The sequence below is a fragment of the Malania oleifera genome, chromosome 1 (genome assembly GCF_029873635.1).
Source record: "Malania oleifera isolate guangnan ecotype guangnan chromosome 1, ASM2987363v1, whole genome shotgun sequence".
NCBI lineage: Eukaryota > Viridiplantae > Streptophyta > Magnoliopsida > Santalales > Ximeniaceae > Malania > Malania oleifera.
Window position 1 is genome coordinate 19649996 of NC_080417.1, and position 13941 is coordinate 19663936.

The following is a 13941-nucleotide window of genomic DNA, read 5'->3' on the forward strand; positions in this document are numbered from 1 at the left end:
ACTATGTTATTAAAAATGTCTGCCAATATATGCATGTACTCAGGACCAGTTGCATAATTGCTGTTAAATTACATCACACTAATATCTCAAAAGCATCTTAAGTTTGAGAACTACATTTCACTGGAGTGTCAACAGCACATCTGGACTCTTCTAGTGCTAATTCAATTGGCTGGCTGCTGCAGCAATGCGACAGACTCAGTCTATCACTAAATGATGTTTCTTTCGTGGTTCATAAGTTCTTTCTTACTACTAAGAACAAGTCATTACTAACACTTACTCAAGATTTTAAGTCTTGGCATCAAGGATTAGCTTCCACCTCTGCTGGAGCTGGACACAATACGACAATTTGTGCTTTCTATAGATGCCGTTTTTCTCCCTAGGACTACACATTTCTTCTTGTATATAGCAGCACTAGAACAATCAACATAAACAAAACAATTTTATCAAAAACAGAACATTGAATTTGGAAGGTTCAACTAAATGGAAGATCATAACATCTCTCTTGAGCAATTTTATCTCTTACTTCTCTTTACCTTTTCCTTGCCATTCCAAGCCAGGCTTTAACTTGCCAACATTCTCACTGAACTTTCTATCTACAGTAAGTAAAATAAGTCTGAAAGTTAACAGTTACATCGCGGATGATACCACATTTACAAAAAATAAAATTAAAAATTAAAAAAATAAAGATCTTACAGACTTAACAGGGTTATTACAAAAAACAAAAAACATAACATAGGGACAAGTAAAATATACACCTCCCCTACAGAGAAAGAGCTGCTTATCCTCTAACATCACCATGGAGCAGTAGCCTCTCCCCCAAACCTCAGCTCATGGCTCTCTGCTCTTGGCTCTAGACTCTCTACATCAGCATTGAACTTTTTGGAGGCTTGTTTTAGTTTCACAAGCTTTGTTTCTAAATTCCTTATCCAATATTCCGTGCGATCCCGTTCATTTCTAGCATCCATGTACCTCTTTCTGTCCATGGCACCTTCTGATTCAAAGGCAAGGGTCACAAGTTGCTCTAGCCGAGCATATAAAAATCCAACATTCATGCCCAAAAGCTCAAAGGCTTTCAGAGTCCTGTGCCAGATTGAAAATTCATCCCTGGAGGTGCTGAGATTGCAAGCTCTTATGGCATCAGCGATGTTCACAGTTTCAGAAATAATTCCAGCAATCAAATCAATATTTTTTATGCCCTTGAGAAGATGCTCATGAAGGAATGCATTCTGGCTGCAGCAGAGCTCATAGTACTTGGTTCGAGTTTGTTCAGACAGTTCAGAATCTATTAGTGTTCCATGTATAAGAATGTTGAAATCCTCAACACGGTTCACGTCTTTAAACTGAATTGCAGGCATCCCAAAATTTGAACCCTCCATGACTTCTGAATCAACCTCTTCACTGTCATTTTTAAAGCTTTCTTCCAGTTGCTGAAGACTAGGACTTGGTGGTAGCTGGCTCATCCTTCTATTCTTCTTTTGTACAAAGGCTAATGGAAGAGATTTGGGATACTTCCTCTTTTTACTTTTACAAGCTGTTGTTCTAACTTCTGCAACATCTTTTTTTTTTTGGGGGGGGGGAGGGGGGGGGGGGGTGAGAATTTCAGCATCCAAAAAGGAGAAATTAATGATATGAGAATTTTAAAGGCAAAGCAACTTTTTGGGATACATGAACAATATGGGGAGTATCAAACAAAGGCATCAACTAATTTACCTGCATTTTGCTGGTTAGAATGAGCATCCAAATTTAGAAGGCCAAGAGCCCCATCCACTTCTTTCAAGTCATTTGTCCTTATTATGTACACCTACATAGCAATGAGGTGAAATTTGTATATAGCTGACTATATTTAGGATGAACAATGATTTCCAGTATTTTAAGTGTACTATACAACTCTCTCTCTCCCTACCCCCACGTCGTTCTAAACAAATCCTAAAAATTCAGCTAATACGGGTGAGAAATGAAAATAATTTTGGACTCACATTCTAGTTATTATTGTGCAAGTGCTAATTATCTTGCTTTTAAACTTTTGAAGGAGGCCAGGCCCAGCCTGAATGCCTGGGATTGACTAGATATGTAGCAGGCTTCTGATCAATCTCAGTCCTAACATATTTTAGCATCCAAAAAGGAGAAATTAATGATATGAGAATTTTAAAGGCAAAGCAACTTTTTGGGATACATGGACAATATGGGGAGTATCAAACAAAGGCATCAACTAATTTACCTGCATTTTGCTGGTTAGAATGAGCATCCAAATTTAGAAGGCCAAGAGCCCCATCCACTTCTTTCAAGTCATTTGTCCTTATTATGTACACCTACATAGCAATGAGGTGAAATTTGTATATAGCTGACTATATTTAGGATGAACAATGATTTTCAGTATTTTAAGTGTACTATACAACTCTCTCTCTCCCTACCCCCACGTTGTTCTAAACAAATCCTAAAAATTCAGCTAATACGGGTGAGAAATGAAAATAATTTTGGACTCACATTCTAGTTATTATTGTGCAAGTGCTAATTATCTTGCTTTTAAACTTTTGAAGGAAGCCAGGCCCAGCCTGAATGCCTGGGATTGACTAGATATGTAGCAGGCTTCTGATCAATCTCAGTCCTAACATATTTTAGCATCCAAAAAGGAGAAATTAAGGATATGAGAATTTTAAAGGCAAAGCAACTTTTTGGGATACATGAACAATATGGGGAGTATCAAACAAAGGCATCAACTAATTTACCTGCATTTTGCTGGTTAGAATGAGCATCCAAATTTAGAAGGCCAAGAGCCCCATCCACTTCTTTCAAGTCATTTGTCCTTATTATGTACACCTACATAGCAATGAGGTGAAATTTGCATATAGCTGACTATATTTAGGATGAACAATGATTTTCAGTATTTTAAGTGTACTATACAACTCTCTCTCCCCCTACCCCCACGTCATTCTAAACAAATCCTAAAAATTCAGCTAATACGGGTGAGAAATGAAAATAATTTTGGACTCACATTCTAGTTATTATTGTGCAAGTGCTAATTATCTCGCTTTTAAACTTTTGAAGGAGGCCAGGCCCAGCCTGAATGCCTGGGATTGACTAGATATGTAGCAGGCTTCTGATCAATCTCAGTCCTAACATATTTTACAGAGCTTTGGTTTGGTTAGCTCACATTGGGCTCGTTAAGGAAGGCCTAGCCTCCTTAGTTAACCCTTCTTTAGATTGCTGTTGATCAGTCACATGTCTTCCCCAGTCATGTGTCCTCACCAAAAGCCTTATTGGGCCTGCGAACACCCTTTTTCTCACTGGGCATACTCTGCCGTGACTTTCTACTATTTCGAAGATGACAACAAGCAATAAGGCTTGATAACTAACCACTATAAATGCTCCTCTTCTTGCTTCACTTGGGGACTTTTTGAAACCTTGATAATCCACTGTCATTCTCTCTTTCTAAAATTACTCTAAGATGCAGGCACACTGCACAAACTAACAGATAAAACCCCAAAATTCAAATTCAATAAATTCAATTCCAAAAAAAATATGACCCTGGTGTGTCTTCAACCCCTGACAAAATCAACCCAGCCTAACTGGTCACAACATGTTGACATTGATTGGGTCAGAGGGACTTTGCTGACTGAATCCATACATAAAACTAGACCCCAGCAACCTTTGTAACTAAAGTGTCACCCAGCAACATCCAAAAGTTACCTTCAATATCGAAAGTACTTTCCTAGAAATTGAGAAGGCATACTTGCCTAAAATAAAGTCTAAATGAAAATATATCAAACAAACTAAAATTCCAAGATGAGGACTATGGCTCCCAGACCTGCCTTCTTCTCCAAGGTGTATTATCCTTGTCTCTCTCTCTCTCTCTCTCTCTCTCTCATCCTCAATCCTTCAAATCTCATAATCCCTCCAACATTGAGTATCCATTCACCAGTACCTGATGTGCTTCCTAAGGATTGCTTAGATCTCCTCTCTAAGACCTCCCTATTTCATCCATTGCTTATTTGCAGCACCATCTCTGCCCCCAAATCCAAGAACCTCGTCTACACATGGCAAGGCTGACATATGTCCACCTAGCTTGTGTTGCACACAATATTCCCCTAAAAACCCCAATTCTAAAACTCAAAGCTTCTTCAGGTATAAAATTGCTGTGTCAGAAAGTAATGTTTTTCGTGCTCATATGAGGAATGGTGCATGAAATGGATCCATTTCATCATGTTGTCAAGGTACACAGCAAACGCAAATAAATATGAGCTAGAAATACAGTTAAGTCTTGTAGTCAAACATTCTTTGCATTTTGTCCTCTTCTTTCCAAGTGGCCCACTTGTCATCCCAACCCTGCAATGAATTCCTGAGAACTTGAATCCAGTTGGCACAATATCGAATTTTCTTCATCTCAACGAGCCCTCAAAGGCACATTATCGTTCATAGATGATCCTTATATACAAGATCCATACATTTAGCTTCTTTACCTCACAATTTGTTCCTCCTTATAGAAGACCATTAATCCCAACAAGTCCATACCCCCCCCCCCCCCGGGGGGCGTTAATTTTGGCTGTAAATGATAAAAATGATTTGCATTACCAAACAAGCATTACGTTACCTGGACTCGGGTATGGGAACCAGGTGCAGGAATATGCCTAAGTCTCTAAGCATCTGCCATGCAAAATCTTTGAGTCAACGCCCCACCAACTTGAAGATATAGAAAAATACTCATTTGCTAATATTTTTTCTTCATCTTTAGTTAAAATGATGGTTTATGTAACATAAGTTGTTCGATATACATACTTTATTCATTTGGAGCAAATATGGCAAAATTAAACTAGTGGACATAATGCTAGATGGGAGGTCCAAGGTACGAATGTATATATAGTTGGGTCCACTCTATGGCTCAAATGAATAAAAATTTTTGCCTATTTCGAATAGTTTACCATAAAGAACCCCATCATAATGGGCTTTCAAAATGTTGTGATGCATTTTGTTATGCTGAATGAGAATATGAAGGTACTTGCATTTAAGAGTGACTATTGTCAAATTTTCTTTCTTTTTGTGGCAGTATGTCAATATTCGTAAATTGAAATGCAATTTTTTTCATGATATATAGATCTCATCCACAAAAGGGTCAACTGTCATTGGTCACACACTTCACACCCTATGAAGGGCTGTGCAACACGCAAGCCTAACTACTTAGACGAAAGTAAATTGCACATTCACCATATGAACAAGTTCACAAGCAACGAATGCAAATAATGCAAAAGCAATAACCAATCATGAAAGTTGACAAGAGTTGAGTGGTAACCTATTCTTACACCTCCAGAGGCAATTTGTGCGTAGCGAGGGAAGCAAGCAAGATAAACATATTCAAAATAGCTATCGAGTTTTATAATATTGATGATATCTCACCCTCTTCTTAAGAGCTTTCCATGCAATTCCTCTCCCATGAGAAAACATTAATATGACTGAGGAGTCATACTCCCTATTTTCACCAAGGCATTATCCTGCTCAAAGAATAAAACCTAAGCTAGTATTTGCATTATGGCTACCCATCCCGTGTGCACAAGACAGGCAACTATAGACAAGCACAATGCCCTAAAAAAGCTTGTCTTGTCACACCAAGATACAGTTAAAATAGAAAAAAGCACCATGACCCCCTCTTCATACTTGAATCCTACTCAAACCTGGCAACACAAAATTAAATATATACAGGAGTCTATAATAGGGATGACCTCTTTGTACCCATAGATCCCAAAACTATTACCTCCAAGTTAGATGTACAATAGAATTTTCATTGACATGTGTACATAATTGAGTCCAAATCATTTGATCCATTGCACACAATAATTCCCAACATGTAACGCTCAAGGTTAAATCTCACCAAGTGTAAAAGCATTTAAGTTCTTCCAACATCTCTCAACAACAAATCTAATATTATGTTATTAAAAATGTCTGCCAGCATATGCTTGTACTCAAGACAAGTTGCATGATTGCTGTTAAATTATATCACTAATATCTCAAAAGCACCTTAGGATGAGGACTGCATTTTACTTGAATCTCAACAGCACAACATCTGGACTCCTCTAGTGCTAATTCAATTGGCTGGCTGCTGCAGCAATGCAACAGAATCAATCTACCACAAAATGATACTTCTTTCGTGGTTCAAAAGTTCTTTCTTACAACTAAGAACAAGTCATTACTAAAATTTATTCAAGCTTTTAAGTCTTGGCATCAAGGATTGGCTTCCACCTCTGCTGGAGCTGGACACAATTAGACAATTTGTGCTTTCTATGGGTTTCACGTTTTTCTCCCTAGGACCACTTTCTTCTTCTTCTTCTTCTTTTCCTTCCTTTTTTTTTTTTGGTAGGTAGCAGCAGTAGAACAATCAACATAAACAGAACAATTTTATCAAAATCATCACCTTGAATTTGGAAGGCTCAACTAAATGGAAGACCAAAACATCTCCCTCAAGCAATTTCTGCTCCACAGAGAACCGCTTCCATCCACCACTTAGTCCTGTCTTTTCAGCTATAAATTTAGTTTCAAACTGTGTGCCGCAATCATCTTCCAAAGTAATGGCAGTATCTGTTTTAGGCAAATATGAGACACAAAATGACACAGGAAGCCCCTGTCCCAAAAAAAACAGTAAACAAATAAATGCCTCTGGGTTTCTCTAATAATTTTACCATCAACCGACAGAGTGAAATTCATGTACATTACCATCCAAAAACAACTACTGACATGTGAGCGAACCATTGCTTTAACGAAACTAGGAAATTTGGTTCCTAGATTCAATTGAACCTCCTTGGCTCGAATCATGGTAGATGACTTGGCTTTATCAAGGCTTTGAGACCCATCAAACCCACTCTTGTTTCGCCTACGGCTACAAGTATAACAAAGCACCAGAAAACAGTTATAAATCAAATCAACAACACCCAAAAAGTTGGACATCTTAAATTTGCACTTCAAAAAGTTCAGAGACCTTACAGAGTCACCCGCAGTACCAGGCACCACCTGCTCATCAAGAATTCACTAATTAACAACAGAAGCACCGACTACACATAGTTGACCCGTGGTGGGTGATACTAACTAGAGCTTCCTAAGCACAACGGCAGTTAACTGAGGGCATATATGTTTTGATTAATATAAATAACCTAAAACCTCTTTTTTGGTATTATTGGTGTTTTCTATTTTTATGAGTTTGCTGTTTCGGTTCCTAATTTTTAGTTGTTTGTTAAAAACTGAAAATTAGATTTTATAATTTTTAATTATTTTGACGCAGAAATTTTAATATTCATAAATAATTTTTTTATCAAACTATTTACTTTATATACTTTTAAATTGAAATCAAAATTAAATAATTATATAAATTTAAATAAAATTAAAATTAAAAAAATAATAAAGTTAAAATTTTATTGTAAAGTAAAATTTGGAAGTAGAAAATTAAGTAAAATAATTATAATAAATTTTATTTTTACTTCTGATTTTGTTTTTCGTTCCTGATATCAAACGGCCCTAAGTGAAAGAAAAACCCTTACACGCTTAAATTTGCAATAAGAATGCCTTTTCTTGATCCGAGTAAGCTTTTCACCATCCAGCTTCGGCCTTTTTCGTTTACCCTATAGATCTCAGATGAATTAAGAATACACACAGAGAAACACAAAAATATACATTTAGAAAGAAAGAGAGAAAGAAACCGTTAAAGAAAGCTTGGGAGAGGAGGAGGAGAAAACTCGTTCTCGTCGCGAAGAGAAAGACAACTGGGTTAGTGTCAAATGGTCTTCCGGAGATTTGAGGGTGTGACAGGGCAACTGCTCCACTTTTTTCTTGACAACCTCCTCAGCCATTGCAGAATGTGGCCGAAGCTCGTTAGCCGGAGACTCCGGGTTTTCACATGAAAGCAGATTGGGAGGAGGAAGACGAAGCAAAACCTAGAACTAGAAGAGACACCGGGGAGAAACAGAGTGCGAGTTTCTTGCGGAAATATTAGGAAAAAAAAAAAAGAAGAAAGATGGAAAAATACAGAGTTTTTTCACGTTTTAACTTTCTTAGAAAAAATATATATTAAATAATACTCTAGGAAGTATTTCCCGAAATGATCCTGACAATCTCATTGCTTGAAGTAACAAGATTTAAACAAATCTTACTACTCTAAGTAGCAAGATTTACTTTGGCTGAAGGATGGTGCAGTGGATGCGTGATAAATCTTACTGGTTCATCTAAACAGATTTGCTTCAAATTTGAATTTGTTGATCCATCTGTCTTTGGACGCATGACAAAACTTGTTGGACCTACTTGCCTATTGAATTTCTTCCTTGTCTATGCTCGCGAACAAACCAACAAAGAGAGGAGCAGCACTTTGCAGATGAGACTTCACTTTACAGAGCTGCCGGACGATTGGATGGGAGAGCAGAGCAGGTGACCATTGGACTCTGATCATTACTCGTCGAACGTTGGGAAGAAAACATAAAAGGGGAAGATGAGGCATGTGATTCGTAGATAATCATTTCCTGCTCATATTTTTTATTTTGGTAGAATCTGTTATTTTGATTCAATTTTTAATTTTTTTGTTGTTGATTGGAAGCATTTGCCGGAAACTCCCAACACTGAGGTTAGGATTATTGTGATTTTCTTTTTTATTTCCTTGAATTTAATATTGATTTTCCTGCCATGTACTTCATGTGTGTTTCATTTCAGTTATGTATTTCATGTGTATTTCCTATTTATTTTATGTATATTTTCTGTAATTTATTTTGTGCATATTGTTTGTGCAATAATATTAACATGGAAGAAAGAAGAGGGAGTTTCAAATTATTATTATTAAGTATGAACATTTTTATTTATAATTATGTTTATCATGTTATGCCTTTTTTATTTTTGAATAATGACAATAAATATGGATTGTTCTGAAATTGTTTAGAATTTTATTAATTATTATGAATGTGAGCAACTTTTTTCATTAATTTTTAAGGAATAGTTATGAATTTTAATTATTGTTGCTACGACTACAACCTTTTTTTCAAAAATTATACTCTTGTAGAAATTTTTCAGAATCTGTATATATCTAATAATAAAAAAAAGGCAACGTATTCAAAAAATTTCGAAAATGGATGTAGTCGTATATGAAACTGCTTAGAATATTGCATGTAATATATAGAACTTTAAAAATCATATATTATATGATTGAAGATAATGATATACTATTTTATTATATATTATAATATATTAATTATTAGTGAAACTTAATTCAAGTATGTGATGATGAATTAGAATTATGTATTAATTTAAATTAATATTTACAAATTATAAATACTAATTTAATTAATAAAATTATTTTTAATTACTAAATAATATTATATTATTTTAAATAATAGAATATAATTAAATTTGCATTAAAAATTGCAATAATTAGCTTTTAAGTTCCTAATTATAAAAGTATCATTATTTTTATTCAAAATATAATTAAGAATGACTATATATTATTTTACTATGTATTATGATATATTAGTTATTATTAAGTTTTTAAATATATAAATTTTCATTGAAGATGTTAATAATTTATTATAATTTTTTAAAAAGGTAATATTTAAATCGTATATATATTTGTAATTATATTTTTAAATACATTTAAAATTACAAAAAAAAAAAAAAAAAAGTTGACTACTATGTAAAAGAAAAAAGTAATGATAATGCTCCGAATCATGTATGCATACAACTGTACATACACATATACGTACCAATATATTACGACATATTAGTTATTTTAATTCAATTCTGGATTGAAGAAGAACTATTTATTAATTTAAATTAACATTAATGAAATTAATATGTTGAATTAAATTAGTAATATTCATTTTAATCTTAATTTATATCATAGTAATATGTTGTAAATATACATTAATAACAAGATTATTGTTAATTAAATATAATAAATTGATATTATTTATTAACCTATTAATTATTAATAAAATATAATTAAATAACACACTATCTATATTCATTATTTAAATGTTGAGTATTCAGATTGTTAACATAAGAAATCATTACAACTTATGAAGTAAAAAAAAAATCTCAGGTATATATTAAGAGTTCAAGAATTTTCCTAACTTATGAAGTGATTTGTACTTAATTAAATAACATTCTGACATGCATATATAAATTTTATATTTTTATGATAAAAAATATTATTACCTTATCCTTGGAGAGACCTCAAATTTGAATGTGAATTTGCATTAGATTTAAATAAAATGTAATGTATATATTAAAAATTACTCAAATACATCGAAATCCAAATCTAAGGTCTGAAATTTTTTTAATGAAATAAAGATACTCCAAAATCTATATACTCAAAGGTTTAAAAGTTATAAGAGAGTTTAATGATCATAATAGAGTTATAAGATGACTAAATTTAGTTAAATTAATTTTTGATTACTATAAGTAAAACGTAGCACTAATACATACAATTTTGTTTTGTGTAGGTCTTTTTTATTTCCCGAGTGCCGATCTAAATGACAAGAAGCTCAAGCAGTGCTTCGGTGACGGTATTGTTGTACATAGGGGGGGACATCATAACCGGAGCAAATGGTGTGGTCTGCGCATTGTGTTGGATGCACACTACGTAAGTTCGACATATTTAACGATGTAATTATATGTCGAAATCATTCCTCAAATGGGTGTAATTGTGACTACGCAGTTAGAGGCCCCTGCCAAGCATTTGGATGAAGTCGAGGAACACGTCATCTCGATGTGAGTGCGGAGGTTGGTGGTATGCCTAGTGCCAATTTTAACGAATATCCAGGATCGTTATTCAAGCCTCCGGCGTACGAAGCACCTGTTCCTGACACGTATCCGCGGGGAGGTTGCGAAGAAGACCCGACAGAGGGTCTAGCATCGTTGTTCGCCATTGCGAACGACGCATTGGACGAGGGCATGAACATTACGAACGATGTTCATCTTGAAAATGAAGACACGTACGAGCAGGAAATGGTTAAAGGATTAAATGAGGCCCCTGATGATGTGAACCCACCCCACCATGACACGGATTTTCGCGACGTCCCAGACCAGGCCCAGAGAACACCATTCTCTTGGCAAAAATGTGGGTTTGGCTGCGAACTAGAAAAAATATGTGTATTTTGAAAAAAAATGTTTATGTGAAAAATAACGTGTGATGGAGTCGCCACTAACCTTTGAAAGTGTGGTTAGAAAACTTGATTGCTACCTAGTTGGGGGTAGAATCGGTCTGCATCACCAGAGTCAGGTTCGGGAGTACGGTTAAGCGAGGAGAAGGTATTAGCACCCCCTACGCGCCCGTTCTTACGAATGGTACCAGATTAATAAAAAATTATCCCAGAAATAAACTTAATAAGCCTGTCGAAATTACTCCCTTTCAAAAATCAAAAGAATGAAAATATTATATATGTATTCCCTCATAACCGGGGCAATCCAGTACTCCGAAGAGTTTATGCCCTTGGTTGCAATCATCGGGAAGGAAAATCAAAAATAGGATACAAAATACACTTTTGGGGATTTTGAAAGTTGTAGGTTTTTCTAAGTAGGAAAATACTATTCCGGGGGGTTTTGGAAATTTGTTCGGGATGAAAAAGATTTTTTGTGCCTAAAAAATGTTTTTGTGATTTTACCGAAGTGTGAAAACATTTTTTTTGTGATTTTTTTGTGATTTTCCAATATTTTTCTCGAACTTCAAAATAACGCAAATAAAATCAATGGAAATCAAAGTAGGAAAATATTTTTGGGATTTTTGAGAATTTTGTGATTTTTGTGGATTTTCTGGGTACATAAATAATAATATACCAGTGAAATGGAGAAAACCAGCGTGAATCGGTTTCGCGGGAAGGATGAACCGGTCAAACGTTGACCGGTGTGGGGAAAAACCAGTTTAAAGTCTTGGTCGAGACCATGAGACAACATGCGTTGCCTTACACGTGGACTGTGAATTCAAGTGTATGTTAGAGTGTATGGATGATGCATGATGCATGTACGGATGCGCACGTGTATGAATACGGGTGTATATGAACACGTGTACGCATGTGTGTGTGTGATACTGCATGCTCGTACATGCATGTACATGTGAATGTACATGAATGCATGCGTGAATGTGTGTGTTGAGTGTGAGCGTACATGAGCGCATGCGTGCGTGAGAGTGTTACATCGCATGTATGCATGCACATGAATAAGTGGCAATGTAAGTGTCTAGATGTGGGTGTATAAGGGTATGTGCGTGTGTGAGTATGAATGAATGTGGACATGCGTCAGTGTACGTGTGCGGGAGTGGCAGGATGCATGAATGTAGTCGTGAAAGTGCACATGCATGGGTGTGTACGATCACATGTGTGTGTGTGTGTGTGTGTGTGTGTGTGTGTGTGTGTCTATGAAAAGTGGGTAGAATATTTTTTTGGATTTTCCTCATTTTTTTGGTATTTATTTGAAATTTTTATAATTTTTAAGGAATTTTATTTGAGAGAGAAAAAAAAAGATTTATTCAAAATAAAGTAAAATACGAAATAAAACTGAATAAACCAGTGAGAACCGGTTCAGGACGGGGGCTAGGACCGGTCAAATGTTGACCGGTCTAGGGGAACCAATTTAAGGCCTGGTCAGGGCTGGTCCGCCATGTGGCGGGACACGAGTGGGCAGATAAGGGGGCATGGATGGCTGACGTGTCATGGTCAGGAGTGTAAATTGATGGAGCAAATTCGAGGGCTAAGAAGGATCTGTTCAATTGGCGATGAACGATTCGATCGAGTGCCACATGTCACGACACGTACGGGGAGGCATACGGGTATTTATGGAGCTTCTGATGAGGAGGATCGCAATCATTGATAGGAGCGAAGATCCAACGGCTCGATTTGGGATGATTTGCAACATTAATTGGGGATGAGACCAAAGGCGTGACAAGTCGAGATCCGGAAAGGTGTTGCAGCGAGTCTTCGGCAAGTCGTGATTTTGACTGTTCGTTGGAGTGTGGATCAAACGGTTGATACAAAGAGACTACCAGGCATTAATAGTCGGCGCCATGCGTCACGTGGAAAAGTAGGCGGGGTTGATGTCTCTGACGCGACCAAATCAGAACCGTTTGACGCCCTAGTGATGGAACGGTTGGGAGACAACACACCCCCTGGCATTGATGGAGGAGGGGAACACATCGACCACGTGTCGCATGGCGGGTGAAGGAGACAAACACGTGTGGCTAATAGCACTTAATGCTTCTAACACGAACGATATAGGCCATTGATATGCTATAGAGATCGGAAAGTGATGGTCGAGTGTGTTAGAGCTATTGACAAGGGTGAATCGCAACCGTTGAAGGACAACTCGATTGAAAGGTGACACCTTACACGATTGAAGATGTGGCTCGATCTGAGGCGTTCATGAAAAACGTGAATAGCGTTGCTCCAGGATTGACACGTGACTTATGTGATTAGACGGGCGTGAACGCGCCACGTGGTAAGATCCTATGACTTGGAAGCCTCGGGTACTTAAACTGTGTTTTTTCATTTTTTTTCGTCTATTTTCAAATGCTCTTCGTTCTTCTCTTTCTTTTTCCTTTTGTTCCTTTGGAAAACCTAACCGCAGATATCATTCGTCCATCCTCCAGCTCACTTGCCTGATGCCCTGAAGTCTCCAACACTCCACAGCCTCCCCAACTCACCACACCACGATCAAAATTTCACATCCCCTTTTGGTCGCCCTCAAATGCATTCTGTTAGATGAAAATGAACCCCCCCTAAGCCCTAGCTTTCAACAAAATCCTCCCCTAGCCTTCACGATCACATGTGAGTGACCCTAGAGTCCTTCGGAGATGCCAACGGCGATCTGGGAACCCCCGAGAAGCGTTCGGGTGTGAGTGATAGAGGCAAACTCTCAAAGGAGAGCTCATTCAAACTCCAAAGGCCAAACCCCATGGAAAAGATAACTTTTCTTCTCTTTTCCCTCTTTTATTTT

The 13941-nt window shown here is 36.6% G+C and overlaps 1 protein-coding gene across 3 annotated transcripts; it reads right to left on the minus strand.

The window, feature by feature from the left end:
* Nucleotides 1-502: 502 nt before the first annotated feature.
* LOC131164826 (B3 domain-containing protein Os01g0234100-like) lies at nucleotides 503-8013 on the minus strand. Of its 3 annotated transcripts, none has more exons than XM_058122331.1 (7): nucleotides 7677-8013; nucleotides 7518-7598; nucleotides 6962-6993; nucleotides 6700-6862; nucleotides 6401-6607; nucleotides 2727-2817; nucleotides 503-1555 (listed from the first exon to the last, which is right to left on the minus strand). In XM_058122331.1, the coding sequence occupies exons 1-7, from the start codon at nucleotides 7824-7826 to the stop codon at nucleotides 792-794; spliced, it is 1488 nt and encodes a 495-aa protein (XP_057978314.1). In that variant the 5' UTR covers nucleotides 7827-8013; the 3' UTR covers nucleotides 503-791. The 3 variants fall into 3 exon arrangements, with proteins under 3 accessions (XP_057978314.1, XP_057978305.1, XP_057978322.1); XM_058122322.1 differs by lacking the exon at nucleotides 2727-2817 and adding an exon at nucleotides 1711-1801 and having other exon boundaries at nucleotides 7677-8012; XM_058122339.1 differs by lacking the exons at nucleotides 7518-7598; nucleotides 7677-8013 and having other exon boundaries at nucleotides 503-1546; nucleotides 6967-7103.
* Nucleotides 8014-13941: the final 5928 nt, after the last annotated feature.